We start from the raw sequence: 27,654 nt of genomic DNA, 5'->3' as shown, positions 1-27,654 counted from the left end.
GGTCAAAACATAAAAAGCAGCTTACCTAACCACTAAACTTATATTCTACGTGATGGTAGTGTAACTTACCGGGTGTGGATAACTGTGTGTATGTGTGTCTATGTGTATCAGCTAGTCAGAGCCCTAGAGAGTGGTCACTTATAATACCTGTTGGCTTGGTCATACTCCTTGCCTGGCAGCTCTGAAGGCTATCCTGGCGCGAGCTGTGGCCAGCTCAAGCACAGTCGTTAATGTTCGAGTTTTATTTGGTTGTTGGTATAATCCAAAACACAAAGCTTATCCAAAATGAATCATCATCCAACTTTTCCTCTGAGACACACATGTGGCAAGAACAAATGCCTCTGCACCTGCAGAGGGACTAAACTAATTGTGTCCAGTGATGGTGCAGGGCACCATGTGCCGTGATGTCTTTTAGCTCCTTTGTTGGTGCGCTTGCCTCCCAGTCCAAGTTGTAGCAGGTTGCGGGTTCAAGTCCAGGCAAGTGCAGGCATGGGCCACACGGTCTAGACAACGCAGGTTACATTGGTCCCATGACCTGAATGGGAGTGAGGTTTAGGGGGTGAGTGAGTGTAATGGATGGGAGTGAGGTTTAGGGGGTGAGTGTAACAGATGGGAGTGAGGTATAGGGGGTGAGAGTAACGGAGTGAGGTTTAGGGGGTGAGTGTAATGGAGTGAGGTATAGGGGGTGAGTGTAATGGAGTGAGGATTAGGGGGTGAGTGTAACAGATGGGAGTGAGGTTTAGGGGGTGAGAGTAACGGAGTGAGGTTTAGGGGGTGAGTGTAATGGAGTGAGGTTTAGGGGGTGAGTGTAACAGATGGGAGTGAGGATTAGGGAGTGAGTGTAACGGTGACCAGCTGGTATGTAGCTCTGCAGTATCTATGTTGTGTAAATCTCCTGTAGGTCACATTATATACACCAGGCTTTTCTCAGTGTGCAGTTATAGGGCATACTGTACACACACTTGACTGCAGTGTGTTAGTGTGTGAGAGTGTATGTGTGTGTGAGTGTATGTGTGTGTGTGTGTGTCTGTGTACTGCAAGTCTGGTTTCATTAAATGTAAGCTTGCTGTTGCATGTGCATTTGAACAAAAGACTTTTGTGCATATTTTGACAGATTTTTTTTTTTTCAAATTGTACAAGCAAGTGTGTGTGTGTGTGCGTGTGTGTGTATTTGTGTGTGAGAGAGAGAGAGAGAGAGAGAGAGAGAGTGTGTGTGTGTACGTGAGTGTGTTTGTTTGTTTGGGGGGGTGTTTGTATTGTTGTTAGCTCAAAAGCATGACCTTGGCTTCATTTCCCCTCTTCTAGTGGGCCTGCCTTTCCCTATCCCTCTCTCTGGCTGAGTGTGTGTGTGTGTGTGTGTGTGTGTGTGTGTGTGTGTGTGTGTGTGTGTGTGTGTGTGTGTGTGTGTGTGTGTGTGTGTGTGTGTGTGGGCACAAGTGTGTGTGTGTAGGTGTGTGTTATGATAATCCTCTCTTTTGCTCTCCACTCACGAGTCCCTCACATAGACTACATTTCCCAGAGTGCACCAAGGTGTTTCTCACTCCTTCTCCCATCATGCTCCCAGTCTTCTGGGGTTCTGCAGAGGATATTGATTTAGCTGTTGCCACGGTGATGTGAGGATCATAAATATGATGAGATTTTCCTGCTAAATGGAGAGCTCAGCACGAAGCAAGGACATTATGGCATGTGCATACACACACACACACACACACACACACACACACACACACACACACACACACACACACACACACACACTTTATTGGAGTCTGACATTCACATATGCACTGATATGTACTCAAAGACACATATAGTCATTGTGGTGTTTATCATGTGGCTAGAGGTGAGGACAGGTTGCCCTTTGCAAGTCTTTGATTTATCATCGTTGTCAGTTATGCGAGAGTGTGTGTGTGTGTGTGTGTGTGAGAGAGACAGAGAGAGAGAGAAAGACAGAGTGTGTGTGTGTGTGTGTTGTTGCGGGTGTATTTGCGAAGAGGAGTGCTGATCACAGCAAAGCTATTTGCTGCAGCAGCAGTGCAATGTGGGTGTTATAGATGATCTGTCAGAGGTTAACCACACACACACACACACACACTCACACACACACACACACACACACGCACACACACTCATAAAGTGTATAAAGTGTGCTGCCGGCCTGTCAACAATACGTGGATCTAAATCAGTGCCATCGAAATTGTATTCATTTTTTTTGTTGCCATGGTGATAATTAAAGTCCTTTATTGTGTTCTGATTGGGTATTGTGGCTAATTGCCCTGACCCTTGCAGTTCATTGCATGTTTGTGTCTTTTTCTGTGTGTGTGTGTGTGTGTGTGTGTGTGTGTGTGTGTGTGTGTGTGTGTGTGTGTGTGTGTGAGAGAGAGAGAGAGAGAAAGAAAGAGAGAGAGAGAGAGAGAGAGAGAGAGAGAGAGAAATATGTTTCTCAGTGTGTGCCAGTGTCGATGTGCGTGACTCTGGTTCTATTGTGTTTGTTTTCGAAAAGCAAAATGAGTGAACACAGCTTGTGTGTGAGAGTCCGCATGTGGGTGACTGTGTGTGTGTGTGTGTGTGTGTGTGTGTGTGTGTGTGTGTGTTCATATGAAGGGCACACATTACGGATACCCCTTTGTCACTGTTCTCTTTTTCTCCGTCACGCTCTCCCTCTCCCTCTGTCCACTTCTCTCTCCTCCTCTTCTTCTCTCTCCTCCTCCTCCTCTCTCTCCTCCTCCTCTTCTCTCTCTCTCCCTCTCCTCCTCTCTCTCTCTCTCTCCTCCTCCTCCTCTCTCTCTCCCCCTCCTCCTCTCTCTCTCTCTCTCCTCCTCCTCCTCTCTCTCTCTCCCCCTCTCCTTCTCTCTCTCCTCCCTCCTCCTCCTCCTCTCTCTCTCTCCCTCTCCTTCTCTCTCTCCTCCTCCTCCTCCTCCTCTATCTCTCTCTCTCTCCTCCTCCTCCTCCTCCTCCTCCTCTCTCTCTCTCTCTCCCTCTCCTCCTCCTCTCACTCTCTCTCCCTCTCCTTCTCTCTCTCTCTCTCCTCCTCCTCCTCTCTCTCTCTCAGGTTCGCTGACAGTCTCCATCACTGACATGCGTGCCCCTGTGGTGGGGGGCTCCGGGGGTGTCTACGCTCTCTGCTCTGCCCATCTCGCCAACGTTGTCATGGTAACCACCGCCCCTGTCGCCGGGACTGTCAATGGGAGGGGGACAGTGGGAGGGAGAGAAAGGGAGAGTGAGAGAAAGGAAGTGAGGGAGGGAGAAAGTAGAAAGGGGGACACAGACCATGAGCAAGGAAAGGATGGAGAGAGGGAAAGACACACTGAAAGAGCGCGAGGGAGAGAGAGACAGAGAGAGAGAGAAAGCGAGAGAAGGAGAGGCAGGAATGGATGGAGAATGGAAGTGTGGAGCCTATGAATGGAAGTGTGCAGCCTATGTTTTCCTCCATCTTGAACATACACTTTTTCTCCCAGGAGAGAAATAAATGCATTTCTTTGACCTTACCCTCTTACATTTCATAACTTTACCTTTCACGCTCAACTGCTATAGAGTTGAAATAAGACATGCCTTATAGCCCATGGTTATGCATGAATTCAAATGTGGGTATGTCTGCACATTGGTGTGTGTGTGCGTCAGTGGACCATTTTCCCCCAGTGATCAGGTCACCCTAAAAGCTACTAAGAGAAAAAAAGGCTTTTGTAAAAGCTAGTGCACACATTCACACACACACACACACACACATACACATGCTCACACAGATGCAGGCAGCTGGAGGCAGTTGGACTAAAAGGATTGCAGCAGGAGGAGTGCTTCTGTGTGTGTGTGTGTGTGTGTGTGTGTGTGTGTGTGTGTGTGTGTGTGTGTGTGTGTGTGTTTGTGATAAGACTTGGCATAAACATATTAACCCCCCTCTCACCCACTACTCCACTGCTTCACACACATTCATTTTTTATTCCTGCTATTCTTACACAGCCAAGAATGCTGCCAAAGGGGAGCGCACACACACACACACACACACATACAGAGAGAACTACACAAACCCCATTACGTAAATAGACACACACACAAAGACACACATACTGTACATGCTTGCGCACACTTACACACACACACACACACACACACACACACACACACACACACACACACACACACACACACACACACATATATATATATACACACAGCTGGCCATATCTCTGCATTACCAATCATGCTGAAATCTGTGTATCATTCATGCTAAAATCAAATTCCAGGCAATCAGTATCACACCGACAAACACACAAGTAGTCTTGTAACTCTGTGTTCATTATCCTCCCTCTGTCTCTTACAGAACTGGGCAGGCATGAAGTGTCCGTACAAACTGCTGCGAATGATCCTGGCCCTGGTCTGCAGTAAGTGCCCCTAACTACTTAACTACAAGCTATTCATTTAATGATTTATTAAAGGCAATATTAAATAGTTTTGTGTTGGTGTAACCTGTGTAGTGTTTGACTGGTCCAGCCTCAGGCTCAAACTCTCAAGCTCACAGCAGCTCGGCCTGGGAGGCAGACAGCAAGGGGGCTAACACCTGTGGGTGCTATCGTCTGTCGCTAAGGTGTTGGGAGGGGGTTTACGATGTTCACAGCCTCTATGCCCCCTGGCTACTGTTGGGGGATAATTAAGGGGAGAGAGGCTGCCCACACACAAATTAACGATAGATTAATAACAAATTAATAAAGTATGTTACTAAATTAAAGGCCCGTTTGAAAGAGGTGTCACATACCCCTGGGGATCAGTAAGATTAATAAATTACGTTATTCTTAATGAACTGTTTTGTCGTGCTAGATTTATTATTGGTACATTTAAAGAAATGTTCGGTGTCTTTGTGTGAAAACTATAGCATTTTGTCAACACAAATAGAAGAGTAGCAAGAAAAACACTGAGGTTTCGATATGCATGAAAGATACTTACTATGTCAACTTTATGACATAATCCCAATGCTTCATCAGCATCCAAAGGTGAAAGACTTCATATAACATATCAGCATACAACACCGTAGCAGAGCTCATTTGATCACTAAAAATTATGCTGAAAGGATGGGGGAGCTGTGGTGTTAGCGGCAGCACCGGATCACATGTGGGTGTCAGTGCCCAAGGGGACCCAGGTTTGATTACGGCCTGTGGTCATGTCCCGATCCCACCCCATCTCACACGCACTCACCTCCTGTCTCTCTCCACTGTCCTAGATACTGTTTAGATATAAAGGCAAAAAGCCCAAAAGATATAGGAACTGAAGCTGAGAGGAGTCATACGAGTCAGTCATGCGAGCGCTATAGTGATTTCAGCAGTATATCAGATGTCAGTTTGCAGTTTTGGTGTTTGTGTGTGTTTTCCTCACCCTTCACTCTACTGGGCCATCTGAGACTGTTCAGAGTATTCCTGAGTGTAATGCTGTCTTCCTCCTCCTCCTCCTCCTCTCTATCCGTCTCTCTTTCTCTCTCACTGAGTGAAGTGCTCAGTTACATGAGCTGCCTTTGGCTCTGTGCTCCATACATCCTCTCTCCATCACTGTCTGTTTTGTTTTCTCTATCTGTTTTTCATATTCTCTCTCTCTCTCCACCTTTCTATCCTTTTTCTTTATTTCTTCCTTTCCATGTCTATCCTCATCTGAATCTTATTCTGTTTCTCTCTTTCTATTCTCAATGCCTCTTTCTTTCTCTGTATTTTCTTTCTCTTTCTACTTCTCTTCCACCCTTTCTATCTTCCTCTCTCTTATGTTCTGTCTTTTTGTCTGTCTTTCTATGTCTCTCTTTCCTTTCTGTCTCTCTTTATCTATAGCTTTCTCTATATCTGTTGCAATTTCTCTTTTCTCCTTCTTCTCTTCCCCTCCAACCCCCGCGGTCCGTCTGCAGTGAGTTCCGAGGTGGGCCGCGCGGTGTGGCTGCGCTTCTCGCCTCCGCTGCCGTCGTCGGGGCCGCAGCCGAGCTTCATGGCGCACCTGTCGGGCGCGGTGGTGGGCATCAGCATGGGCCTGCTGATCCTGCGCAGCTACGAGGAGAGCCTGCAGACGCAGTGCTCCTGGTGGGTGCTCGTTTTCTCCTTCATTACCTTCCTCCTCTTCGCCATCTTCTGGAACATCTTCGCCTACGAGTTGCTCGGCGTCCAGATTCCGCCGCCGCCATGACGCACGGTTGTGAGGGGGTTACCAATCGTGCTGCTCCATCCAAGCCCCCAGTGCACCTCCTCCACCTTGGTTTCAGCCATCACGGATAAACGTCCAGCCAAAAACCCTTCTACCACCCCCCTCCCCCTAAAACAAAACAAGTGAATAACCCCACCAGAGAGAAAGAGAAAGAGAGAGAGAGAGAGAGCGAGAGAGAGGTGGTGTGGTTTAAAGATGAGACTTTGCTGTTATTGGTTGGTTTGTAGTTGCTGTCATTAACACTGGGCAGCTATATGCATACATGTACACACAAACAATAGACTTCAGTATCGATAACACACATCCACAACAATTAGAGTTGTATAAAGACACAAAACTCCTTGGTTCAGTAATGCATTGAAAAAATGCACATACACACACACACAGAGACACAAACAAACACAATAAACAGGAGGACAAGCGTACCTCAGCATACACTTCAACAGAAAGTTCAACTCCGACAAACAACAGACAATAAAGTAAACACAATACACAACCAGCTATGTATTCCCATCAAGGATCCTGCCATAATCCCATGGACACACACACACAGACACACACACACACACACAGTGTCTAGTTCTATTTGAGCGAAATGCTAAAACTGACCTAGTTTAGAGGTTGTGAAGCTACTTTTTGAGCGGGCCAAGATGTGATGTGTGAAGGAACACCAGTTTTTAAACTGGATCTGTTTTGTCTCTTTCTCTGCAGTTGGTTATACTGTACTGTGTGTGTGTATTCTCTTTACTGGTCCCATAATTCACATGTTCTGTTAATGTGTGTGTGTATGTGTGTGTTTGTTTGTGTGTACACACATGTACACCACAAGTCAAGTGAGTCAAGAGATTACATAAAATGAACAAACCTACACCTCTACAGTCCAGCCACTGAAGAACTGCATCACCAGAACAACACCAAAGCCAGGAGGGACAAACCCTAACTGACCTAACCTCTGACAGCTTGAACTTTGACCCCTTACATGAGGTGTCAGTGACATCATCATTCATGTAACAGCCTGCCTTGGCAACCATTACCTAGGGGAGCACTGCCAAGGTGACCACAGGTAATCCTTACTTCTGTTTTTCTGTATATTCAGGAATTCACTTCAGTATTGCGAGGGTTGCCAGATATTGTCAAAGTTGCCAAAGTGAGAGGAAAGAAAAAAAAATCCCCTACTTTGTGTTACTTGTGTTAAAAATATATATGTTATTGTGTGAACATTCTCTATAATGCTGAAACTCTTATGAACTTGAAATCTGACACAGAATCTACTGAGCATTTATAACATTTCCTGCAATGTGTATTTTTGCGTGACAGATTTATGAGGACATTTTTGGGTCGTGTCTTCTGACGCTCTTGTGAGGACATTTTATGTTGTCCATCTCAGACTGACCTATGGGGATGTGTTAGGTGAGGGGTTTGAGGGGTCAGGTTGCTATGACGAGCCCTCTGCTGCTTTGTGATGTCATGTGCTGATGCTGTTGAATCTTGTGCCAAAATTGTTTATTTATTTATCACACATCATGGTGTGAGTGAGTGTGTTTGTGTGTGTTTATGTGTGTTTATGTTTGTGTGTGTGTGTGTGTGTGTGCGTACCTTTGCGTGAGACAGAGAGGGTCTGAGGAAAAGGTCATTGCTTGCTTCAGAGCAGAAGCAACTCCAGTTTCTAGTGTGTGTGCTTAGCGGCTCAGATAATACAATTTCTGTGTGGTGCCACTGAACAGATCAAAGTTGCAACTTTTCGGAAAAGAGGATGCGTAGAATGTGGCATTTAAAGGAAAAATGATACACTTAGAGTTATCTGGGGAGTGTGTGTGTGTGTGTGTGTGTGTGTGTGTGTGAGATACTCAGTGTTACTTGAGCATGTTCTCTATGTGCTGTATGACAGCAGGCTAGTGTAGCTCATTAGACTTGTACTGTTACAATGACAGCACTACTAAGAAAACAGTCCCCCCGGTGTGTTAGCTTCATGCTAACTCCTGTTTTACAGTATCATTGCATTAGCATTATGCTAAATTCCCAACTAGGCATGTAGCTAGCTCAGTGTGTTAGCTCTACACTGATCTGTATTGAGCAAGTAGCTCGATATTTTAGCTTCATGCTAACCTCTACCAGAATAGAGCTCTGCCCCAGTAACCCTTATCAGGCTTGTAGCTTCACTCAGTGCCTGGCTGTGTTTCAATCTCAATAAACTTAAATTGGAACCTCTCCTGTAGTCCTTCACAGCTATTTTTTTTCATAAATGACAGGTATAGGCGAACATAAATCACAATGCCATTTAATCTGACATGCTTATATTTGCTATCTGGTTTGTCACATAGGCCTAAGGAAAAACAAAGGAGAGGCCATTTTAAGAGTATTCAGATTGAAGGTGGTGGTGATTTTGACATAGTCAGCTAATCCATTGAAGGGCTGAAGGAGTTTGTGGGCCTGATACCAGTGCTCTTAAGCCACAAAGAAGGTTGTAAAGGTTGTAGAGTTGTCAATAAAGTAGCCATATTGCTCGCTCCCATTCCATACAGTTCCTGTGAGATTTGTGCAGACCCTGAGAGTCAGAGGAAAGCCATCCCACTGTGGGATGCAGTGTACTCCTGCCTACATGAGGTGGTCTTTGAATGCAGTATCCTCTGCTATTGTTAGTAACATTCTAGAACTTTCCTGTCGGTTCCTTCCTTGTAACATGACATTCATTTTCATGTGGCTTAATCTGTGTGTCTTGAAAAGCAAAAAGAAACTGTGGCATCTTTAATTTGTAACTCCAGTGAAATTAAAATTAAATTATTTTACATTTACACCAAGAATGATTGAATGTTTTGATTTGCTCTGACATCAGTGTTTCAGAAACGGAAGAAACTACTGCCGAGCATTTTCAGATTGTAGACACATACATAATCCAATTCCAGAGTTTAGAAAAAACTCATGTTTTGAGTCCATGAACCTACATAACCTTGCCGTTCTAACTGCTTTAGTTTGTTTTTAGCATTGAGGTAAAGTAGTTGAATGTCATGATTTTGGTAATACCTGTTTGGCAGTTAAATTCAGCTCTTCTTTTGCTTTGTTGATTAAAAGATTGTGGGGTTTAACAAAGTAAACAACCCTAATACCTTTCTCAGAAACTCTGACCTTGAAGAGCTAAAACAGTGAACATAAATCGTAGATTAAAAAAAACAACTGTTCTGGCCAAATTTGTGAGCCTGGAAGATATGCAATATACATCACACACTGAATATTGACTCTAAAGTTTTCGGCAGAAAACAGAATCTTCCCATTTTCCCTGGAGTGTATATCCTTATGAACTCTCAATGTGACAGACGGAGTAGCATTTTGATCTAACTGGCCTCAGCCAATCCATCATTTCTTAGATCAGCTTCAGTGAACTTAACCCGAAGGGTACAAGAGGCTCCATTCAACCCTGCTGACTCAAATATGGTGCCAAAAACAAACACACAGAAATCTCCTGTCTAGACAGCAGGCTCTGATTCACATTTTGTAAACTTTTTTTTTTTTTTACTCAGATTTTATGAATCTCAAATTGTTTTTCCCCTCTTTCTGTTTAAGTAACAACAATAGTACACACATATGTAAATATGGATTGTTTCTATAACAGTCCACAGTTTCTTCATGATGTAATGTAAATGTTGAGATGTTCTCAGCCATTTTCTATGGATTTCAATTCCCTGTTCTTTTCCCTTTTCTACTGGTCATTCTACCTGCTTTCATATAGACAACATGAGAATAAAGAGCGATACTGTGGCCTGGCCTATCCATGTCTCTTTAGTTATTAGATATGTTGCTGAAAGTGTGTGTGTGTGTTTGTGTGTCTGTGTGTGTGTGTGTGTGTGTGTGTATTTATCAGTTATATTTAAGAAATCAAGTTAACAGAATGTTAATGTCATGAATGCCTCAAAAAGATGTTTGAAACTAATGGACCTCCTTATAAAATATCTTTATTCATGCATTACAGGCAAAGAAAAAAAACAACCTTTAGAAACAATATATAAATGGCTGGAATGTCTTCAGATTTAGATTGGTCCATGTGACCACCATCTTAACTGTGTGTGATCAAGACCATAATAGAGGTATAGAGATCTGTGGCCAACAACAAGGAACTGTACTTCAAAATAGCAGTTGGTACATCACAACACCTTATTAGGTTTTCTGCCTCTTAGCTGCTCTGTCATTGGCTGCAGGTCTCTTAACTGGCTCTTGATTGGTTTGGTGTTTTAGGTCATTAAACTCCTCCAACAGAGATGGCTGCAGCTTACTGGCTACTGCCCATGTCCATAAACACAACTCCACCATATGAGGAGTCCAATCCTGTTGACTGTCCACTGAGAGAGAAAGAGAAAGAAAGAAAGAGATAAAGAGAGAGAGAGAGAGTGATATGAAGTGAAGCGTGCACACAGAGTCAACTGAAATGATCTCAGTGAGGTATGTGGTACCTGTTTTGAGGTGCCATGTTGCTCAAGCACGCGCGCGCGTGCGCGCACACACACACACACACACACACACACACACACACACACACACACACACACACACACACACACACACACACGGTATTTGGCTGTAATGATCCCAAGGTAACACATGCCTTACCTGTGTTGAGGGTCTTTGTCTTCTGGGTGATTTTGTCCAGGTAGAGGCTGTAGTGTTTGGCTGTGTACTGCACTGGACGGAGCTCTGGGATGCTCTCCACACTCTCATCCGCCATAAACGCCACCTCCTCGCCAGCCCCTGCTGCTAGCACCGCTGGACAGATGGAAAAAAGAATACATCTCGAATTCTGCTCAATTAAATTTGTTTCAAGTTGTTTTATTTATCTGACAGATATTATTTAAATCTCTGACAGCACATATTTATTGTAAGAGCCAAATTATGTGAAAATGCCTTTTTGTTCATATTTTTGCATTTAAATATTACTTTTGTGCATACTGAATTACATATGTGGCATTTAATGTTGAAAATAGTGTAATTAAGGTGATAATTTATATGCTGATTATCTGCTGGTTGCTATAGATCCTGTACTGCGCGTGTGAGAATGGTAGAATGTTCAGAAACGCGTAAAATTAGATGCTTCAGACACAGGATAGAAGCAAACATCTTTTTGACTGTCATCTATGGTCTGTCATATATAGTCTTGTAATAGTATTTCTTTACTGACATCATCTTCTACAACTCCAAGTACTGAGATTCTGTTCCTTTGATGATATCAAAATAAAACACATCAATGGTCATCTCAACTCAGTAGGCTATGGCATAAAGGCGGTGGATGATGATGAAGTTGCGTAGGCTACGGGGTCAAAGATTACCTTTTATTTTGCCCATGTGAAGAGGTAGTCTAATTATACGGAAATAGTGAACTGAAATGTTGCCACTACATGTATAATATCTATGTGAAATCATGCATCACACATAATATGTGTTTCCTTAGCACAGAGTCTGTCAAACTGTGCCTTAAGAGCATGAAAAATCATTGTTACGATTATTTAAAGTGTATTATTTTTTTAGCGTTTTGCCTGTATTCAGATAGGACAGGGAGGAGTGACAGAAGTGAGTGGGAGAGAGAGATAGGTTGGGATTGGGAAATGACCGCGGGTCAGACTTGAACCCGGGTCCTGTGTGCCACCGCTCCCCCAATTTTTTTTTGTTTTAATAACAATTTAAATGCCACAGTGACTCAGGGAGTAGAGGAGTTGTTAGGCAACTGGACGGTTTCTGGTTTGAGGCCAGCTCCTCCCAACTCTGTTGAAGTGTCCAGGAACAAGACACTGAAACCCAAACTGCCCCCGATGTGCTGATTGGCGCCTTGCATGGCAGCCGTTCCCCATCGGTATGTGTAAATATGCGTGTGAATGGGTCAACTGAGAGGCATAAATCTGTAAAGCACTTTGGATAAAGGCGCTTTACAAATACAGTGCAATGCCTGAAACTTGAGGCTATACAAATCATATTTTTTTTTCATAGTAAATAGTGTGACACAAGAGAAAAAAATTTGGGAAGCACTGTTTGAATAGATAGCCTATCTGGCAGTAAAGGTACGATACAACGGTCATCTCGATGTCAACCAGTTCAGAAACAGGAAGACAAGAACTGGGATATGATTAAATTATATAACACACTGCTAGTTCAGCATTATTCTCAGATAAGCCACATGATCAGGATTCAAAACAAAAGAGGCAAATGAATAATTGTGGTATTTCTTTTCAGCATCTGTAACACAATGTCCATATATGTAGTGCAATGCATAGCTGCAATGGTGTAACAGCTTTATTCGGGTGTTATTATTTTGTAACACCCGAATGCTGTGTTCATTATTCTTTACAAATATGTGTAGTATGTGGGTATCGGTCTGCTCATGTAATGGTATAGATTACATAATGTAACTGTAGGTGCCTCAACCAGCTGAGGCTATGGACTCCAATTTGTATGAGATGCAATGCACAATGCAATGCGTATACCGACCCACACAAACTAATGCTCTCTCGATGTTAGATAAACGCTTAAATTACTCAACTGATTTCTGCTACATTACGCTGTACAATGTGTCAATAAATGAGCAAATATTGGTATTGACGCTTGTTGTCATTGTGTGGTTTCCACAGCATGTTAGTGGTACGTACGGCACGCTGCACATTCAAATTAGTGCCCCCTGTGTTACAGATACTAATGTTTCTTGTGATGTTATAACTGGTAATGAATGTCACACATTGTCACACTCTTTAAAGAGAGAGGTGAGAGATGTGTTGTCCTTCATCCCTTACATAAACTATAGAATGTGTGTATGGGTTTGTGTATGTAGTGGTGCAGATGTAATGTAACGGTCGGTGTCTAAACCTGAGGCTGTGGCTGGACCCATCCCTTTGAGAGTGCTCAGCTCCAGGATGGCCGCCTGAACGTCTGGCAGCAGACCAAACGCCTTGATGCTGCAGCTCTGCACCACCTCCTCACTGTTGGAGCCAATCAGCTGCTGCAGTCTTGGTCGGAACTTTCCCCTCTGGGGAAAAAAGAAAAAATACCAATACCAATCCTTCTCTACCCTCCAGGGCTCAGCATTTTTACAAACTTTGTGAATGTGCTTTTATTTATTTAAGTTCATCTGGGATGGTTGGGGCATAGTGTACCGTGGAAAAGCAGACACATTTGTTATTTTACCTGTACAGAACTGGTAAAATTAATATTTAATATTAACTGAATAAAAGTGGATGTGGACCCTGCATGTATTCATATGTCCATACTGACCGTTAGTTTCCACTCCATAAGCTTGCTCAGCTCATCACGGGTAACGTGACGTTGTGTCCGGGCAGTAATCTGCTTTGGGAGCTCCTCCTGATACCTGCTCAGAGACCAAACATCAGACAGACGGAATCACCCCATGTGCCCTTAACCTCATCCTGGAGAACAACTCATTATAATAATAATTTCCTCTGGGGATGAATAAAGTAATCTATCTATCTATATCTATCATTCTAATTCCATGGAAGATCAAGTGAACACTTGTGGCCTTCAAACTGATAGTCCCGAATCACAACATTGATGATGATATTGGGATGAGTAAAAGGTGAGTAGGCTACACACTGTTCTTTACATCAGAGCAACTACACATGCACACATGTCTAGACAGCTCCTATTGACTGTGTGTGCATACACTTAGCCTTGGCCTGATTGATCCACTTTACAAGTGATTTGCATGTTTATCACAAGAGGTCCTAGATCAATTGCACTACACAGAAAACAAGTGTGTGTGTGTGTGTGTGTGTGTGTATGTGCTCACCACTTGTCCAGAGCCAGCAGTTTTCCTGCCTTGCCTTTCCCTGAGGACTTAGCCTCTACAACTGCCCAGTATTTCTCATGCACCCCCCTCCACACTGCTGGGTCAGAGCAGCTGAACAGTCCTGCGTCCATTGGCATCGTTTAGGAGACAGGAGTTCACTGCACTGTATTTTAGGTAACAGAAACAATTCAGAAGTTATGTTGCTGACTGTCTGTTCAGTGCATACTACTGTACCGTGAACCGTCAGAACACTTTGTTTGTGGTGTTTGTAGGCTACTCCTAAGACTAGACTTCTCGACACAGCTATACTTTTCAGAATCTGGTTTTAAAGCTCAGTGAATTTTCTGTTCAGTCAATCTCAACTTACTCAGTACCCCTGTACACAAGCAGATGCAGACCATAGACTGGTCGTCTACCGTTGGTACTGTCGTAAATAACGATTTATTTGCGGCAGTTGAGATACAACATCCGGTTGTCAGTAAAGAAAGTCCACAACATTTGCTTGCTTTGGAAGGTTAGTTCACCCGAGTGTGCCGAGCTGCTAGTGAAGTAGTTGTTTTGACTTTATCTCAGGTTTGGGTTGTCCGGAATTCACGAGAATATAACGTATAAAAGGCACTATTCGCTTGCCAGATAATGGCTGTTACGACCGAATGGGCTAGTATCAAACCAATTTGTTTATGTTTCACTTTCATCACTTGGCTAACCTATTGCTGCTAGCACATGCTGAGTGACATAAAGTTTTCCATAAAGATACAAACACAGCCTTCTGGTGTAACATTTTAGGAATCATCTGAAGAATTATTAAGAATGTTGTACATTTGCTCATTGCATGCAATATAATACAACTAAGCTAGCTTCATGCATGCAACTATGAGACGATAACATATGAAGAACATCTAACGTTATCGAGATTTCTCCGACTCCCATGAGATAGGTATGACTTATTATTATAATACGACTAAAGTCCTAAGCTTACGACTAAGGTATTCTTGTAGTAAAATGTATGTTTGTCGCTCTTATAATAGAGTAATGATATTCTTGCGTTGAAATTACGTTTAGTGAAATTGCGTTGATGTATAACGATAACACTTCCAGCTTAAAACACGTACATATATCTCTGTTTTTATGTGGGTTGAACTTTGTAAACTTAGAGGATGAGGGTGCTTTGCATTCGCAACTTCTTGTACACTTTCTCGTATGTACTGTTGTAGCTTGAAACACAGCACGAGAGTGTTATTCTCTCTGGAGATGTCAAACGCGACACAGGGCCCCAGCGCGTGGTCACAGGAGACCGCCTAGCGCGCGTGGGCACCTCGTCATGTGCCGCCGATACCAGAAGCATAATCTTATCCAGTTTTTACAAGACCACTTGAATATACGGTAAGTATTGCGATTGTGATATTTTTGTATTTGTTCAAAGGTGCTGACTAATGACTCATGTAATCTGAAATATATCTGCATGACCCTAATTGTAAATTCTGCATTCTGTGTTCTGCAAGTCAGTTCTGTATCTTTGTAAAAAGCCTTGCTCAGGAATTCAAATCTGGAATTCAAGAGATTCTCTTCAAAGCTTGCTTCTATCGTATGTTTTGCTTTTGTACAGCTCAGAAGGGTCTTGAAATGCTGTGCCCATTCCAACCACAAACAAGAGCCGCTTATTAAAACAGCCAAAACAAAACCTTTAAAATCCAATACATTAGTGCTGTGTACAGACTTAAGAAAACATAAACATGCCTATTAATGTACCATCAGTGTTATTAATGTAAGTATAAGATAAGGACATTTTAATTATGATTGATCGGATACAAAACAAAATAGCTTAGATTTTTGAGTTGATGGTCAGGGGAGTCCTGGTTTCTTTATTTGGCGAGACTGTTGATCTCATAGCTGGGTCACACGCATTGTAGAGCAGTATGTCTGAAAACTAGCACAAGCCAGCTCATCTCCTGAACTCATTTCCCAGCAGCACTCTGCGCTGGATACCTGAGGGACCTGCTGATTGGCTGCAGGGGGCTGAGAGGGAGCGTCTGATTGGCTGGAGAAGCTGAGGGGTCCCCCAGGCTTCCTCTGGAACTAGTAAGTGTCGCAAGAACCTTCTTCAGTGAACCCCTCTTTATCCACTTGAAGAGACCAATTGGAGAAGAGCATCATAGAACAAAGCACAGTTATTGTAGAATAAATAGTCTGCTTCCTGTAAATCTAGAAGCATCTTTGTATTTTTGTTTTAGTTGTTGTTGTTTAGCATACTCCATCTGTTTGTGGTACTGAGTCATGAGTAGTATGAGATCATCACAGAGAATTCCGCACACAACACTCTACTGACAGACAGAAACAACACACACACACACACACACACACACACACACACACACACACACACACACACACACACACACTGCTGTCTTCTTGACAGCGACACTCCTTTGTCATCACACGTTTGTGTCATCTCATAAAATCTCCTTTCCTGGATTCCTGGGTCAGAATGCTAGTTCTATATGAGAGGGTGTTTTAGTGTTCTTTTTGTTGTGGTCTAAAATGCCTGGAATGCCACATGAATGTGTCTGCCCTCACATCCCCAGGCTCACAGCCACTCACACGTCCTGCCATTGCTTGGTATTTCACCAATGTCATGTCAATTCCAGTCTTTTATTTTTAAAGATCTGAAAAGGTCAGAACAATCTACAACTTATGGGATCCTTAGCTAAAGTGATAAATGGCAGTCACTCAGCAAGCTGTGCAAGTTCATGGTGGTCGATCTGTTTTTTTTGGTGGTGGTGGGGGGGTGTAAAAGCTGCTGTGTCAGCCTCGGTCTGAATGGGTCTTTACTTATAGAGACGCTAATGAAACGAATTTGTCCACAAACTGTTTGTGTAAACCTAGGGTAATCTTGTGGAGTGACCTGTAAAATAAGGCATTCCCAACCAGTGCTTTGTAGTGCTGCCACCCTCTGGCTGTAGGACTAACTGCAGCAGGTTATTATTACCGCAGTCATGGACAGTTGTGTTGCGAGTGTGTGTGTGGTTATGTTGGTGTGTAATGTATAATGTAGGACCCCAAATCCCTCTCTCACACACCCCTCTCTCGCTGAACCCCACCCCCTTTTTCCTCTCCTTTCTCTCTCTCTCACACACACTCAAACTCACACTCTTTCTCTCTCTCTCTCTCTCTCTCTCTCTCTCTCTCTCTCTTTCTCTCCCTCTCTCTCTCTTTCTCTCCCTCGCTTGCTTCCTCTCCCCAAAGAATGTAAAGACGGCTGTGTCCCAGTTAATGTTCCCACCAGGCGGGCAAAACTCATCTCAGTCACGCAAGCCAGAGCAGAGCAAAGCACTGGACAGTTCTCTAGCTGCAGTGGGTTAAAAATCTTTAGTTCTTTACAGGAGAACCCATCACTGGGTATGATACTTAAATGTGTGTGGGTTGTTTGTTTAGGACATAGCACTAGGTAAAAATGTACATAATAGACAGACTGGGAAACATTAACAATAATTGTTTGTTGTGTTGTTGAGTTGTTAAGGACATCAGCGGCTTGCTCTGCTGACCTGAATCAGACGAAAGAGTGCCGAGGCACTGAATGACAGATGTTGACTTTTGAAGCTAATTGGATTAATGAACGTCCTCTTTTCATTTCATTAAAATCAACCAGGCCTTATTAACCCTGTTGTTTTTTATTATGCTAAAGGAAATAACTGAATAGCAAATAGTTTAAAATAATGAGGGAAAAAAAATAAAATAAATACAAATATATATATATATATATATATATATATACATACACACACACACACACACACACACACACACACACACACATATATATATAAACACATAGAGAAATATAGTAAATATCTACATAGTGATAATATAATACATAGAAAATACACACATCTGACCTAAATGGGAGACAACTAAAATATTAATTTGCTGACACTTTTATCTGTTTTTACAGCCACTCTCTCTTTCTCTCTCTCTTTTTCTATTGTTTTGAAGATGTGGTGTTATGAGGGAACGGTACCCCCAGGGTAACACAGTTTCTGTTGAAGATTATTTATTTTATATTGTTTTAATTACTTGTGAATGAAGTGATGTGGAATATGTTGTTACCCTGGAAATCCAGAGTTCTCGCGAGAGCACAATGGAATTGTCTCTGCGAGACACTCTGACAAAGAGCAGTGATGCACGTTACTTTTTCCCCTTGCATTCCGGGGAATCAGCTAAACTGATGAAGATAGCGCTGCAACGTTGGAGGACAGTACACATTGGTCATAGTGTTATCCGATTGCGTCGAAGTCCGAAATCATTCAGAGTAAACATGGTCTAGTGTTATCCAATTGCGTGCAGTGAGATTTTTAAATGCATGCTTGTTGCTGCCCCTCGAGTTGGGCCATTACATTGCTCTTTGCCAGACCCTTAATCTTTCTAGATTATCAGGGTCTGGATTTTCCAGGCTAATATGTTGTAACAATGGACTTTATATTACTTTCTCTCTCTCTCTCTGTGTGTGTGTGTGTGGTGTCTGTGTGTGTGTCTGTGTGTCTGGTTCCCCCTTGACTTGCCCTCTCAGGTGGTGATGGAGAAGATGACGCGTGTGAGTACGGCGCTGGGCAGTGCCGCTGTCGGGGGAAAAACCATGTTCTGCCACCTGGACGCCCCTGCCAACGCCATCAGTGTGTGCCGAGATGCAGGACAGGTTTGTGTGTGTCTTTCTCGCTCTGAAACACACGCGCGTCACGCACACACCCATCACGCACCCTTTCACAATTAGATTCTTAAAGTCCAACTCTTAAACTTTTATGAGGCTGGTATTTTAACAACTGTCTGAGAAAAGACAGTGGAGATGGTAAAATGAACATTTGGGTCTCTTTCGGAGGGGGTGGGGGGGGGTCACCTCATTCCACCTTTTCTCTCTCAGGCTTTCTACTCCCACACACACAAATTAGACAGTAGACCTGATGGACTAGGATACATGTTATGTGAAACACTCTTTATCACTTACATTCAGTTTTGTCTGTGCTTTAGGTGGTGGTGCAGTGCAATCCATACACATAGATACTTTTTACAAATGACCAGATAAATCATTTGTTTACCTTTTTTATTTATATAGTTAAGCCCATCTCTCTCTCTCTCTCTCTCTCTCTAGTTGCTATAGTTCTAGTAGCTGGTTTTAGGTCATAAATGTAAAGTATTTCAGTGTAATGTAATGTAATGTAATGTAATGTAATGTAATGTGACATGAGATGAATGTTCCAATAAAGGGATGCTTGAAGTCACAGTCTCCCTCCATGTCTCTCTCAGGTGGTGGTGGCGGGGCGCAACATCTTTAAGATCTACGCGCTGGAGGAGGAGGGCTTCACCGAGCGGCTCAACCTGCGCGTAGGGCGCAAGCCCTCGCTCAACTTCAGCTGCGCCGACGTCATGTGGCACCAGATGGACGAGAACCTGCTGGCCACGGCGGCCACCAACGGCGCGGTGGTCACCTGGAACCTGGGCCGGCCCTGCCGCAACAAGCAGGAGCAGCTCTTCACTGAGCACAAGCGCACGGTCAACAAGGTGTGCTTCCACCCCACCGAGGTGCACATGCTGCTGTCCGGCTCGCAGGACGGCTTCATGAAGTGCTTCGACCTGCGCAAGAAGGAGTCCGTCAGCACCTTCTCAGGTGGGTGGCGAGAGAGTGTGTGTGCACACACACACACACACTGACAGACACACACAGTCCTTGTGCACCTTCTAAGGTGAGTGGTGAGAGAGAGTACACACACACACACACACACACACACATTTAGACATATAATATATACACACACATATACACACACAAAAACACACACAGTCTAAGGTGAGTATTGAGAGTGTTCATGCACACACACTCCCAGGAAGATGTTCAGACACACACTTCACTTGTGAGATTGCTTCATGAAGTGCTTTGACCAGCGCAAGAAGGAGTCCATCAACACCTTCTCAGGTGGGTGGGTAGAGTGTTTACAAACACACGCACACACACAGACATACAAACATACACTCAAACATACACTCGCAAGACGGCTTCATGTAGTGGTTCAACTTGTGCTAATAGGAGTCTGTCAGATCATGAGATGAATTGGGACTTTGTATGTACACACACACATAGACACACACAGAGACACAGGTCTATTACCACCCTCTCAGGTGGTCAAGTGCTGTGTATACACAGACAGACAGACAGACAGACAGCACCCTCTTAGGTGGACTGAGTGAGAGTAAGAGAAAGCTAAATTGTGAAATGTCCTGACCTTTTCTGAGATGGCCAGGAGTTGACCCATCTTGTTGACCCCGTTGTTCAGCACACCAAATAAATAGTAATAAATGATCAGAAAAAGCATCTACACGAGCTTCCACACTAGCCAGGTGGAACTTTCTTATACAGACACATTTGTCTACAAATTTGGATTGTGTGTTTGTGTGTTTTAGGTCAGTCGGAGAGTGTGCGTGACGTTCAGTTCAGCATGAAGGACTACTTCACGTTTGCGGCGTCCTTTGAGAACGGTAACGTCCAGCTGTGGGATATCCGTCGGCCCGACCGCTACGAGCGCATGTTCACTGCTCACACTGGCCCTGTGTTTTGCTGTGACTGGCACCCGGACGACAGGTAGTGTGTGTGTGTGTGTGTGTTTTTGAGGGTGAGCTTGTGTGTGTGTGTGTGTGTGCGTGGTAGTGAGAGTGAGCTTATGTGTTTGTGTGCTTTTGTGTGTGTGTGTGTGTGTGTGTGCGTAGTAGTGAGAGTGAGCTTATGTGTTTGTGTGTGTGTGTGCGTGGTAGTGAGAGTGAGCTTATGTGTTTGTGTGCTTGTGTGTGTGTGTTTGTGTGTGAGCGTGGGAGTGAAAGTGAGCTTGTGTGTTTTGTGTGCTTGTGTCTGTGTGTGCTACATGTTCAACAACCCCATCTACTGATCTACTGTGACTGACATCCAGATGACTAGTAGGAGATGGCGTGTGGGTGTGTTTGTGAATATGCGTGTGTGTGTGTCTCGATGCTAGAAGTGGTTCTCTTACTGTTTCTCTCTTTCTCTCTCTCCCTCTCTCTCCCTCCCTCCCTCCCTCCCTCTCTCTCTCTCCCTCCCTCCCTCCCTCTCTCTCTCTCCCTCCCTCCCTCTCTCTCTCTCTCTCTCTCTCTCTCTCTCTCTCCCTCCTCTCTCTTTCTCTCTCTCTCCCTCTCTCTGTCTCTCTCTCTCTCTCTCTGAAGGGGCTGGCTGGCCACAGGCGGGCGGGACAAGATGGTGAAGGTGTGGGATATGACCACCAACCGGGCCAAGGAGGTGTACTGCGTGCAGACCATCGCCTCCGTGGCGCGGGTCAAGTGGCGGCCCGAGAAGAAGTACCACCTGGCCACCTGCTCCATGATGGTGGACCACAACATCTATGTGTGGGACGTGCGCCGGCCCTACATCCCCTTCGCCACCTTCGAGGAGCACAAGGACGTCACCACAGGCATCGTTTGGAGGCACCAACACGACCCACAGGCACGATATACACACACACACACACACACACACACATACACATACACACACACCCACACCGTGGCCACTAGGATTCCTACACATATGCTGTTAGTTGCTTTGGACAAAAGTGTCTGTCAAATACTGTACCATAAACATAAACATGAGCTTGACTTGGGCAGGCTGCTACAGATGCCAGAGCACGTCCCTTAACAGCCTCTCTCATATTGCAGTTTATTTTCTGCTCTCTGGGTTTGTGGAGGTGTTTCATTACTGTAGAGTTGTATGGAAGAGCGGAATCTCCCTCAGGAAACGCACATTATTAAAGATGGAGACTCAAGCTTTCCTCCTCCTTCTCGCTTCGCTTATTCGCAACACAATGGCATGTTTCCCACTTGTTTGAATTGCTCTTTTTCTCTCACTCACACACACACACACACACACACACACACACACACACACACACACACACACACACACACACACACACACACACTCACTCTCTCACACTCACATATCTGTATCCGTCCATATATACATCTACCCCCCTCACACACACACACACACACACACACACACACACACACACACACACACACACAAATGCACTGCACAGGCATACAATGTCATTTGCCACTCTAACATACGGTATTTGCATAATGCATGCACACTTCTCACCCATGCATTGTCCTTGTCCTGTTTTGAATCTCCTCCAAGGACATCATGCTCTATCAACATCTTTTCAAGGATGCCATGTACATATCCATTCACAGACACAGCCTTCCTCACATATATAAACATATATATATATATATACACACACACACCTAGTCACAAACCAACAGACACAAAAGCACCCCTTTAAGCACACACCCATATTATATATCATACCCGTGTTTATATATACAGTTAGGAACAGAATTATTCATACCCCTGGCAAATATTGATTTAATGTTGACTGAAAATGACACTGCCACATGCCAAAAGGTTGTAAGACAATGTAGTAGAAACATGGAATCAGAAAAAGAAGCATTTTCATGAAGATAAAGATGTTTTCATTGATTATTTAAAAACATGCCATTTTTCATACAAAATTTTCAAAAAGATGAAAAAGCTTCTTTTTCAGATTCCATTGTTCTACCACATTGGTCTTACAATCTTTTGGCATGTGGTAGTGTAATTTTCAGTCAGAACAAACATATCGGTGAAGAGAAAACCAACATTAAATTAATATTTGCCAGGGGTATGAATAGTTTTGTTCCTACTTGTGTAAATATACGCAGGCACGCACGCACCATACATATCTACATTTAACTTGTGTGTTTGTGTTCAATGCGACAGGTGCTATTGTCCGGCTCCAAGGACAGCACACTGTACCAGCATGCATTCAAGGACGCCAGCCGGCCCGTGGACCGTGCCAATCCCGAGGGCCTGTGCTTCGGCCTGCTGGGCGACCTGGCCTTCGCCGCCAAGGAGAGCCTGATGGCCGGCGAGGCCGGACGCAAGCCTGGCTACCCGGGCGGGGACCGCCGCTACCCCATCTTTTTCTTCAAGAAGCCGGACGTCACCGAGCAGTTCGCCCAGGTGTCCAGCGTGCTGAGCGTGTTCGAGGCGCCTGCAGGAGGAGGAGGAGGAGGAGGAGGAGGTGGCGGTGGCGTCGTGGGAGGTGTCGGGGCAGGGAGCTGCATGGATTGGTTCGTGGAGACGGCACGGCTCTACCTGCTGAGTGGGAAGCCCTTTGCCGAGTTGTGCGACCACAACGCCAAGGTGGCCAAGCAGCTCAACCGCCCACAGGTGTGTGTGTGTGTGTGTGTGTGTTTAAGTGTCCAAATTAAATGTGCTCATTTTGTCCTGCCATTTCTGTGTGTTTGTGTGAGTGTTTCAGATTAATTGTGCAGATCTGTAATTGTGTGTGTTTGTATAGGTTTCCACAACATGGACCATGTTAAGGATCATGTTTTCAGAGCCAGCCAACCTTGGCAGCTCAACTAATCACAACATCGGCAAACTGGGAACCTTGCCCCTCCTCAATAGGTACGGCCCTGCACCTACATACAGATGTGAACACAGTGCCTCAACACAGAGCAGTGTGTGGCTAGAGTTTCTGTGTTGGCAAAGTTATAATGTTCTAAATATAAAAGTTATATTGGCCTCTGCAGCAGGAATGAATGTGGCTGTTGGGTGCAGGAATGTTTTTGGAAGTTTATGGTGTTTGTGAGCCGCTGATGTTGTGTTGGTCGTGGCGTCAGTTTCAGTATGAAGGAGTTGAGCTCCGGCCTGAACGAGCGGAACAAGGAGAGCAGACAAGACAACATCCACAACCTGGAAATCAACGTCAACAACAACGATGGTAACGCAGCACGCCGCACTCACACACAGCCTGTTTTTCTTCCTTTTGTCCTTTTCTCCTCTGACTCTCCTTATTCATTGCTTTCTCTTTGTTCTCTCCTCTCTCTCTCTCTCCATCTGTCCATCAGTGGACAATGAGGAGACAGAGGGCAGTGAGGGTCAGGCCGAGTACGTGTTTGGAGACGCAGAGCTGGACGATGATGACCTGTACTCCATGGAGCATGACAACCAGACTGGTGAGTCTTGTATCAAGTGTGTTTGTATGCACATATATCACATAGTGTGTGTGTGTGTGTGTGTGTGTGTGTGTGTGTGTGTGTGTGTGTGTGTGTGTGTGTGTGTGTGTGTGTGTGTGTGTGTGTGTGCGCACGTTTCTGACATTGCTTGGGTGTATGGATAAATGACATTGTGTGTGTATATGCACATTTCTGACTGTGTGTGTGTGTGTGTGTGCGTGCGTGCGTGCGTGTGTCTGTGTGTGTGCTCGTCTCCCTCCTCAGAGGAGCCTGAGTACACGCTCCCGCAGGAGGCCTTCCCGCTGCGGCACGAGATCATGGAGCAGCCGGCGGCGCCCGAGCTCCTGGAGAAGGCCGAGTCGCCGCACGTGAGCGGCAGCGAGGCGGAGAGCAGCACGGGCGGCGGCGGCGCGTGCCTCACGCCCTCCGAGTCGGTCAGCCTCATCTCCGTCTCGCAGCTGCTCTTCCCGCCGCACCTGCCGCCCGCCTTCTTCGGCCCCGTCGTCAAGGAGATGCTGGCCCACTACGCCGAGCAGGGCGACGTGCAGATGGCCGTGTCCGTGCTCATCGTCCTCGGCGAACGCATCCGCAAGGAGATCGACGACCTCACGCAGGTGCACCATGTGGGCCTTTTTCTGTGCTGTTCGTACTGCCTCAGATTATGTGTGTTTTACAGGTGTGCGTCTGTCGTTTTGTTGTAGTGTTGTGTGTGTGTGTGTGTGTTTTGTTAGTCCTGATGTTGAATGAAAAAATGGCCTAATCTATGCTCTTTGTAGATCATCTGTAGTGATTCCACTACATGTTCCAATGTGTATTTCTGTCTCTGTGTATGTGTGCCACTAGATCATATTCTTTGATCTGCTGCACTAAAACATAATTGTGTGTGTGTGTCTGGCACAGGAGCACTGGTACATGTCCTATATTGACCTGCTGCAGCGCTTTGAGCTGTGGAACGTGTCCAACGAGGTGATCAAACTGAGCACGTGCGCAGCCATCGGCTGCCTCAACCAGACCTCCACCACGCTGCACATCAATTGCAGCAACTGCAAGCGGCCAATGAACAACCGCGGCTGGATCTGCGACAGGTAACTGCGACAACAGAACGTTCAATCTCAGATGTAAAACAACATGCATGGTCGAAACAGAGAAATTGCTCCCAAGGCTATTGCTATGCTATTTCGTTGTAAATGCATTTTCCGGTCTTACTCAAAACTACTCCGATTAATGTTATTTTAGTCCTCAACGAAAGTTTACCCTCGTTGTCATCCAAAAATAGACCCTACGTTGTTCCAACAGCAGCTTTAAGTGTAAATGCACCCTTTTTCAAGCTGTAAATAAAATAATGAAAATGAATAAATAGTAATAAATTAACTGCATAATGAAACATCAGTGTTAGTGTTAATAGTAACAATATCCCCATTTTTACAAATATCAGCATTTGATGGGTTGAAAGTGGCTCAACACGCCATCTGCTGTAAAATCATCCTGAATCTTGCAGGACTGATTCAAGGCCACTGCTGACATCATGACTTATTTATGTCATGGTATTCATAGACTCGGTCTAGTAAACTCCTGCTCCAATGCTGTGACATATAGAGAGGATGTCTGTAGCCTGTAGTAATGTGACCTCTCACATCTGCCTCTGTCTCTCTTCCTCTCCTCCCTGCCTGTAGGTGTCGCCAGTGTGCAAGTGTGTGTGCAGTGTGCCACCACGTGGTGCGGGGCCTGTTTGTGTGGTGCCAGGGCTGTGGGCACGGCGGCCACCTGGAGCACATGAGGAGCTGGCTAAGGGATAACACACACTGCCCCACGGGCTGCGGACACCTGTGTGAATACACCTAACACACACACACACACACACACACACACACACACGGAATAAGCGTGTGACTAGACGCTCAGTTTGAAAGCATGTGTCAGTCTATGGTCAGGGTGTGAAGTTGGTTTACCATGATGCTGCTGTTGCTGTTTTTTTGGGAATAACCGCTGCTATTCTTACAGGACAATAAAGGATGAACACACACACACACACACACACACACACACACACACACACACACACAAATGTTACCATCACACAATACGAAAGATACCAACACACATACTTCAGCCTACAACACACACACAAACACATACACAGCAACACACACTAGCAAGTGCAAGCGCGCACACACACACACACACACGTTATTCCAGCATACATTACAAGCTATACACACTTGCCAAACACAATCTCTTCCGAAGCCAATCACCTCAAGAGGAAAGGGACTAGCTCTTTTTTTATATTTGGACTGGTATGTGTTCTTACATGCCCATTCTCAGGCAGCTGTTTGCCTGAGACATGTTAAGTTGTTTGTATGTATGTAAATATGTGATCCTGATGAGAATAATGAAGATGATGTGTAATAAATTCCTCCTTTTGCTGCCCATTGTCTTCACGTGGAGCAAGCTCACTATCTGACAAATTACTGTATCTTTTTTTTTTTTTTTTTTTTTTTTTTTTTTTTTTTTTAAAAAATAAACAAAAAAACATTCAAAAATGACCTAAGAAATACCAACAAAATGTGAGGAAACAACAATTTTTGACATGTCAAAAACGTCTAAGCTCTGTTGTGGAGATACCCATTGAAATGTGTAACCCAACGAGCCAACTCTTGTAATAATGGTGCATTCATGGCACTTGGGAATGACAAGGACCGCCTACGTGGCTACTTTGTTTTTCCCACAGCAAGTGTTCATGTGCTTTGCTGTCGGAATGTGTGACAAACACGCATGCCACAACAAAGGTTAAAACATACTCACTAATCCTAAATAAACAACTGTATATGCTTAAAATATAGTGTAAGACGCTTGTGAAATATGCAGCTTTCAAGTGACGACAACAGGAAATTCCCAAGTTCACATTAAAACTGTTGGACATGAAAGGCCACATGGACTACAAACGAACTACAAAGTCACGACAAAAGTGATGACGAGCCCCTAACTGGGCAACTCTGTTAGCAAAATCTAGCCCCAGTTTCCAACCTCACACATTATGTGACGTGAATGATGCGGAATGATGTTTTCACTGGGAAAAAAGTTTTTCCCGAATCCCATGAACGCTAGGTAACACGTTGCTCTGTGTGACCGCCATATTACGTACAATGCAAGAGCGCCATGTGCGTTTAAGTCGACTCAAAGCTTACCGAATCCCACATGGCTCCTTAAAAAAATACTCAAGTTTCAGATCCTTCATATTCCCATTCCCCACACTGACTTCACCCTGTTGGCTTTGGATAAACAAAACACGGGTTAGACCAGCAAACACAGCAGGCTCATGTGTGTGAATACTTCGGAAAAGATGAGTGCTTGACAGCAAATGGAAGCTGTGTCTAATATGCATGTATATGTGCTTTAGAGAGAATGAGCAGGACGAGTGAGTGAGTGTGTATCTTTGTGCACACTCTATGACTGCTGACTGAATGGTTGGATACACAAACTTCTTCCAAAACAGCATAAGCTCTAAATGCATGTGGGCAGTCAAGAGGAACTCATTTCACACATATGGGGGAACACTTAACTCTTTATGGCCACATATATCTTACGGCTTTCGCTCATTAATGTTTTGCTCAATAAAAACCTCTTCTAACGCACTCCGTGCTGCGGACATATTC

The 27,654-nt window shown here is 44.5% G+C and overlaps 3 protein-coding genes across 6 annotated transcripts in view; 2 read left to right on the top strand and 1 right to left on the bottom strand.

The window, feature by feature from the left end:
- The window catches only part of rhbdl1 (rhomboid, veinlet-like 1 (Drosophila)), a 25,017-nt gene extending 15,096 nt beyond the window's left edge, over window positions 1-9,921 (top strand). Inside the window, exons 6-8 of one of the 2 annotated variants that reach the window (XM_048233501.1) lie at window positions 3,053-3,153; window positions 4,319-4,379; window positions 5,879-9,921. In XM_048233501.1, coding sequence (XP_048089458.1) covers window positions 3,053-3,153; window positions 4,319-4,379; window positions 5,879-6,150 — 434 coding nt within the window. In that variant the 3' untranslated portion in view covers window positions 6,151-9,921. Of the gene's footprint in view, window positions 1-3,052; window positions 3,154-4,318; window positions 4,380-5,804 lie in introns of both variants that reach the window. The other variant, XM_048233502.1, reaches the window with a different exon arrangement.
- A 174-nt stretch (window positions 9,922-10,095) lies between these two features.
- zgc:112496 (uncharacterized protein LOC541336 homolog) lies at window positions 10,096-14,352 on the bottom strand. Its single transcript, XM_048233503.1, has 6 exons — window positions 14,310-14,352; window positions 13,943-14,105; window positions 13,411-13,504; window positions 13,006-13,165; window positions 10,768-10,920; window positions 10,096-10,499 (listed from the first exon to the last, which is right to left on the bottom strand). The coding sequence occupies exons 2-6, from the start codon at window positions 14,077-14,079 to the stop codon at window positions 10,318-10,320; spliced, it is 726 nt and encodes a 241-aa protein (XP_048089460.1). The 5' UTR covers window positions 14,080-14,105; window positions 14,310-14,352; the 3' UTR covers window positions 10,096-10,317.
- Window positions 14,353-14,397: 45 nt separating this feature from the next.
- Window positions 14,398-26,466, top strand: wdr24 (WD repeat domain 24). 3 transcript variants are annotated; one of them, XM_048234095.1, is made up of 14 exons: window positions 14,398-14,456; window positions 15,157-15,325; window positions 15,909-16,021; window positions 18,507-18,632; window positions 19,238-19,598; window positions 20,390-20,567; window positions 21,161-21,437; window positions 22,758-23,210; window positions 23,341-23,450; window positions 23,666-23,766; window positions 23,894-24,001; window positions 24,266-24,615; window positions 24,902-25,086; window positions 25,675-26,466. In XM_048234095.1, exons 4-14 carry the CDS (start codon window positions 18,513-18,515, stop codon window positions 25,841-25,843), a joined length of 2,412 nt encoding a protein of 803 aa, XP_048090052.1. In that variant the 5' UTR covers window positions 14,398-14,456; window positions 15,157-15,325; window positions 15,909-16,021; window positions 18,507-18,512; the 3' UTR covers window positions 25,844-26,466. The 3 variants fall into 3 exon arrangements, with proteins under 3 accessions (XP_048090052.1, XP_048090051.1, XP_048090050.1); XM_048234094.1 differs by lacking the exon at window positions 14,398-14,456 and adding an exon at window positions 14,463-14,879 and having other exon boundaries at window positions 15,912-16,021; XM_048234093.1 differs by lacking the exon at window positions 14,398-14,456 and adding an exon at window positions 14,463-14,879.
- The last annotated feature ends 1,188 nt before the right edge of the window (window positions 26,467-27,654 follow it).

This window comes from Alosa alosa, chromosome 22, assembly GCF_017589495.1.
Source record: "Alosa alosa isolate M-15738 ecotype Scorff River chromosome 22, AALO_Geno_1.1, whole genome shotgun sequence".
Lineage (NCBI taxonomy): Eukaryota > Metazoa > Chordata > Actinopteri > Clupeiformes > Clupeidae > Alosa > Alosa alosa.
Note: the sequence above shows the minus strand (reverse complement) of the source record. Positions and strands in the feature narration are given on the sequence as shown.